The sequence below is a fragment of the Staurois parvus genome, unplaced genomic scaffold, assembly GCF_062004578.1.
Source record: "Staurois parvus isolate SC_StPar_1 unplaced genomic scaffold, SC_StPar_1.0 ptg000604l, whole genome shotgun sequence".
Taxonomy (NCBI): Eukaryota; Metazoa; Chordata; class Amphibia; order Anura; family Ranidae; genus Staurois; species Staurois parvus.
In genome coordinates, this window is record NW_028318400.1 from 1,782,501 (window position 1) to 1,788,031 (window position 5,531).

The 5,531-nt window shown below is 46.0% G+C and overlaps 1 protein-coding gene across 1 annotated transcript in view; it reads right to left on the minus strand.

Annotated features, from left to right (window-relative positions):
- The window catches only part of HECTD2 (HECT domain E3 ubiquitin protein ligase 2), a 131,915-nt gene extending 129,637 nt beyond the window's left edge, over nucleotides 1–2,278 (minus strand). The window contains exon 1 of the mRNA XM_089692756.1: nucleotides 1,631–2,278. Within this exon, the coding sequence (XP_089548882.1) occupies nucleotides 1,631–1,732 (102 nt within the window). The 5' untranslated portion in view covers nucleotides 1,733–2,278. The remainder of the gene's footprint in view (nucleotides 1–1,630) is intronic.
- Nucleotides 2,279–5,531: the final 3,253 nt, after the last annotated feature.

A 5,531-nucleotide genomic window follows, 5' to 3' on the forward strand; every position in this document is an offset into this window, starting at 1 on the left:
TGTAAGGGGGGCATTCTTCCCACTGACCACCAATGTAAGGGGCATTCTTCCCACTGATCACCAATGTAAGGGGCATTCTTCCCACTGATCACCAATGTAAGAGGCATTCTTCCCACTGACCACCAATGTAAGAGGAATTCTTCCCACTGATCACCAATGTAAGGGGCATTCTTCCCACTGATCACCAATGTAAGGAACATTCTTCCCACTGACCACCAATGTAAGGGGCATTCTTCCCACTGACCACCAATGTAAGGAACATTCTTCCCACTGACCACCAATGTAAGGGGCATTCTTCCCACTGACCACCAATGTAAGGGGCATTCTTCCCACTGACCACCAATGTAAGGGGCATTCTTCCCACTGACCACCAATGTAAGGGGCATTCTTCCCACTGATCACCAATATAAGGGGCATTCTTCCCACTGACCACCAATGTATGGTTGGGGTGTCTACCCTTATACCCCAGAGGATCCCCCAATATGAGTGTAGTAAAAGTGATGATGGGGATAATGATGACAATGGGGATGATAATGATAAGGATGATGATGAGGATGATGATAAGGATGGTTATGATGATGAGGGTGGGGATGATAATGATAAGGATAATAATGATAAGGATGATAACGATGAGTGATAATTACCCTGGAGAAGGTGATTGTCGTACACAAGATGGGGATAATGGTGAGGATGCTGATGGGGATGAAAATGAGGAGGAGGATGATGATGAGGGAAAATGACGATGATGAAGATGAGTGATATTACTCTGGAGGAGGTGATTGCCGTACACAGGATGGGAATAATGGTGAGAATGAGGATGAGGATGATGAGTGATAATTACCCTAGAGGAGTTGCTGGCCATACACAGGATGTGAATAATTATGAAGGGGATGATGATGATGTGTGATAATTACCCCGGAGGAGGCGCAGGCTGTGCACAGGATGGGAATAATGGTGAGGATGATGAGGAGGAGGATGGTGATGATGATGAGGAAGATGGGGATGATGTGGATGATGAGGAGTGCTAATTACCCTGGAGGAGGTGATGGCAGTGCATGGGATAATGGTGAGGACGGGGATGATGATGAGGAGGGTGCTGATGATGAGGAGGATGGTGATGATGAGGAGAAGGGTGGTGATGATAAGGATGGGGATAAGGAGGAGGGTGGTGATGATGAGGATGGGGATGAGGAGGGTGGTGATGATGATGGGGATGAGGAGGGTGGTGATGATGATGATGGAGATAAGCAGGAGGAGGGTGATGATGATGATGATGAGGATGGGGATGATGATGAGGAGGGTGGTGATGATGAGGATAAGGAGGGGGAGGGTGATGATGATAAGGAGGGTGATGATGATGGGGATGATGATGAGGGTGGTGATGATGATGAGGATGGGGATGATGAGGGTGGTGATGATGAGGATGGGGATGATGATGAGGGTGGTGAGGATGGGAATGATGAGGTTGGGGATGATGAGGATGGGGATGATGATGAGGGTGGTAATGATGAGGATGGGGATGATGAGGAGGATGATGAGGATGGGAATGATGATGAGGGTGGTAATGATGAGGATGAGGATGATGAGGAGGATAGGGATGATGATGAGGAGGATTATGAGCGCTAATTACCCCGGCGGAGGCGCTGGCAGCGCAGAGGATGGGCGGCAGTCTGTCCTCCATGTCCGCAGAGCTGGGCTCAGCCCCGGCGGTGGGGGATCCGTGCAGAGACATGGTGAGGAGATCCCGGAGAAGGAGCCCGGATGTCAGCGCAGCCCCCGGCCAGTCCTCCGCTCCTCATGTCCCCGGGACTAGCAGGTGACGGACAGCCCCCCCATTGTGAACTCCTCGCCTTCTCTCCCTCCGGCTACTCTGCCCCTCCAGCCTTCCTGGCCGCCATGTTGTTTATAAGATGTTCCTAGAGACCGGCTTGGAGACAAGAGGAGGAGGGGGGGTCTCTCTTTTTTCGGGGGAGATACGCCTTCTACGCAGAGAAAGTTCCGCTCCCTCTCTTCCTCTCACACGCTGTTTGCGTAGACAGTGTTAGTGAATGGCGGAGAGTGCGGAAGACGAGGCTGCAGTGAGTGTCGGATCCTCCCAGTGATCGCACACCCGGCTCCGGGCTGTCAGTGCCAGCTCCTCTCCTCTCCCCGTCCTGAGCCCTGTGGGCACTGTGGAAGTGTTCAGTCTTCCTCCAGGATGGGGCTGGCTCTCACACCGACATACTTTCACACTGCGCTCATATCCTGACCAGCCAAAGGCAATGGAAGGCTTCGTGTGATGGGAGAGGAGTCATCGTCCTGTATGGGGGAGGGGAGGGGACTACACACAACATTCAATGGGACTGGAAGAAGCCAACACTTCGTGATTTATGAGCAGTCAGTGGCCAGGAATAGGATGTTGGCAGACATTATACAGGGAGAATAAACCAGAGTGCTGGGACACGGTCATCCAGTGCCCAGGGCAAAGGTATCGAATTGTGCCCCCTGGCTAGGTGGAGTCCCCAGTAGAGTTCCCCTTTACATCACGTGTCCCCAATAAAGTCACTCTTTACGTCAGGCATCCCCAGTAGAGCCCCCCCTTGATATCAGATGTTCCCAGTAGAGTCCATTTTTACATCAGGTGTCCCCATTAGAGTCCTTCTTACACTATATTGCCAAAAGTATTGGCCAGCCCTCCAAATCATTGGATTCAGGTGTTCCAATCACCTCCATGGCCACAGATGTATAAAATCATCACCTAGGCATGCAGACTTCTTCTACAAACATTGTGAAAGAATGGGTCGCTCTCAGGAGTTCAGTGACTTCAGGCGTGGTACTGTGATAGGTTGTCACCTGTGCAATAAGTCCATCTGTGAAATTTCCTTACTACTAAATATTCCACGGTCAACTGATAGTGGTATTATAACAAAGTGGAAGCAACCGGGAACAACAGCAACTCAGCCATGAAGTGGTAGGCCACGTAAAATGACAGAGCGGGGTCAGCGCATGCTGAAGTGCACAGTGTGTAGAAGATGCCAACTGTCTGCAGAGTCAATAGCTAAAGACCTCCAAACTCCATGTGGCCTTCAGATTAGCACAACAACAGTGTGTAGAGAGCTTTATGGAATGGGTTTCCATGGCTGATCAGCTGTATCCAAGCCTTACATCACCAAGTGCAATGCAAAGCATCGGATGCAGTGGTGTAAAGCACGTCACCACTGGACTCTAGCGCAGTGGAGACGTGTTCTCTGGAGTGACCAATCACGCTTCTCTGGCAGTCCGATGGACAAGTCTGGGTTTGGTGGTTGCCAGGAGAACGGTACTTGCCTGACTGCATTGTGCCAAGTGTAAAGTTTGGTGGAGGGGGGATTATTGTGTGAGGTTGTTTTTTGTTTTTCAGGGGTTGGGCTTGGCCCTTTAGTTCCAGTGAGGAGAACTCCTAATGCATCAGCATACCAAGACATTTTGGACAATTTCATGCTCCCAACTTTGTGGGAACAGTTTGGGGATGGTCCCTTCCTGTTCCAACATGACTGCACAGCAGTGCACAAAGCAAGGTCCATAAAGACATGGATGAGTGAGTTTGGGGTGGAGGACTTGACTGACCTGCACAGAGTCCTGACCCCAACCCAATAGAACACCTTTGGGATGAATTAGAGTGGAGACAGCTAGCCAGGCCTTCTTGTCCGACACCAGTGCCTGACCTTACTTCTGTCCATGCAGAGAGCTCCACTTATATATTTGACATGAAAAAGTATTGCGGTTGCAACATTGTATCTATTTATATCCATTTTGGATACAGATGTTTTTATTCAGATACAAATAGATACAATGTTGCAACCGCAATACTTTTTCATGTCAAATATAATAGCGGACTGGAATTCTTATTCTTTTTCTTCATTTTCTTTTTCTTCTTTTGTTCTTCCTCTTGCAGGTCAGGGCTCATGTGCAAATTTTTTATCGGTAAAAAAATCGGCCGACTTGCCCATCATTGCCACGAAAATCGGACAATTTTTTTCCAACTTTACCGATAAAAAAATGTGCCAAAATCCCCAAAAATGGCCGACCAATTAACCCACTAACGGTGCAAAAATCGGCCTGCATTAGTCTGGCTGCAAAAAGACAAAAGTGCATCCAGTTCAACCATAGAAAAAAAAAGTTATAATCCTATACCCACAGTTGATCCAGAGGAAGGCAAAAAAAACCCCAGCAAAGAACGATCGAATTTGCTCCTGCTAGGAAAAAAAATCCTTCCTGATCCCCTGAGAGGCAATCGGATATTCCCTGGATCAACATTACCTATAAATGTTAGTATCCAGTTATATTCTGTGTATCTAAGAAAGAATCCAGGCCTTTTTTGAAGCAATCCACTGAGCTGGCCAGAACCAACTCTTGAGGGAGTATATTCCACATTTTCACAGCTCTTACTGTGAAGAAACCTTTCCGTGCTTGGAGATTACATTTATTTTCCTCCAGACGTAAAGAGTGCCCTCTTGTCCTCTGTGATGACCTCAGGATGAATAGTTCTACAAGTTCACTATATGAACCACTGATCACATGCACCCTCCCAAAGAAAAAAAAAAACTCTCTAGCAATACACACCAAACTGAGCATGAAAACAAACAAGGGCGCACTCTCATCGTGCATTACCGTGGTATACTACGTAATTTAATAAATAAAAAAGGATGTATACTCACAAACCAACGTGATTATAGGCAGTATGGGTGATTCACAAAGACAGTCACAATACAACTGTGTCTAATGATGCGGAGCTAGCTCTGAGGAAGGGGGTTCAGCCCCCGAAACATGTACTTTTTTATTTAATAAATTACGTGCTATACCACGGTAATGCACGATGAGAGTGCGCCCTTGTTTGTTTTCATTCACCAGTGGTCAGATTTCCCGATCACAGAAGGGCAGCACCTCTTCGATTGGCATTTTGGCAATTCCTTGGTTTGCATGAAGATTAAAGCGCTGGTTTAGCTTGTCTACCAAACTGAGCATGTTCAGAGTGTCTCCTAGGGCTTTGTACTATCAGCAGATGGACTGGGGACAGTAGAAGAAGGGGAGAATCAGAGAGGTCAGGATTCAAACAGCCTTTTTACACAATGCAGAGGATTAACCCCTTAGGTTCCACAGTGAGTATAACAAGCATGCTTTACTGCACATACAGATTGATTTTACTGTTGTGGATTTAGTAACACATTAAGAACTGGTAAGATGTAGTATATTACATTTTTTGTTTTTGAATTTAACACCAGTTCAAAGATCCAATATAAAGAAAAAGTAGCCTTTTTAGTAAAAAAAAAAAAAATCCAAATTAGTTTATAAGCAAAAATTATAATTTTTAAACATTTTTTTTTACATTTTTATTTTATTTTTTATATTATTATTTTTTATTTTTATTTATTTTTTTTTACATACTGTCACCCTAGCAGTACAGTGTCACCATGGTGACACTGTACTACTTGTGAGGGGTGATGAAGATTTTTTTTTTTTTTTACACTGATTGCTTTTACACCCATATAGGATGTAAAAGCAATCATTTCTCT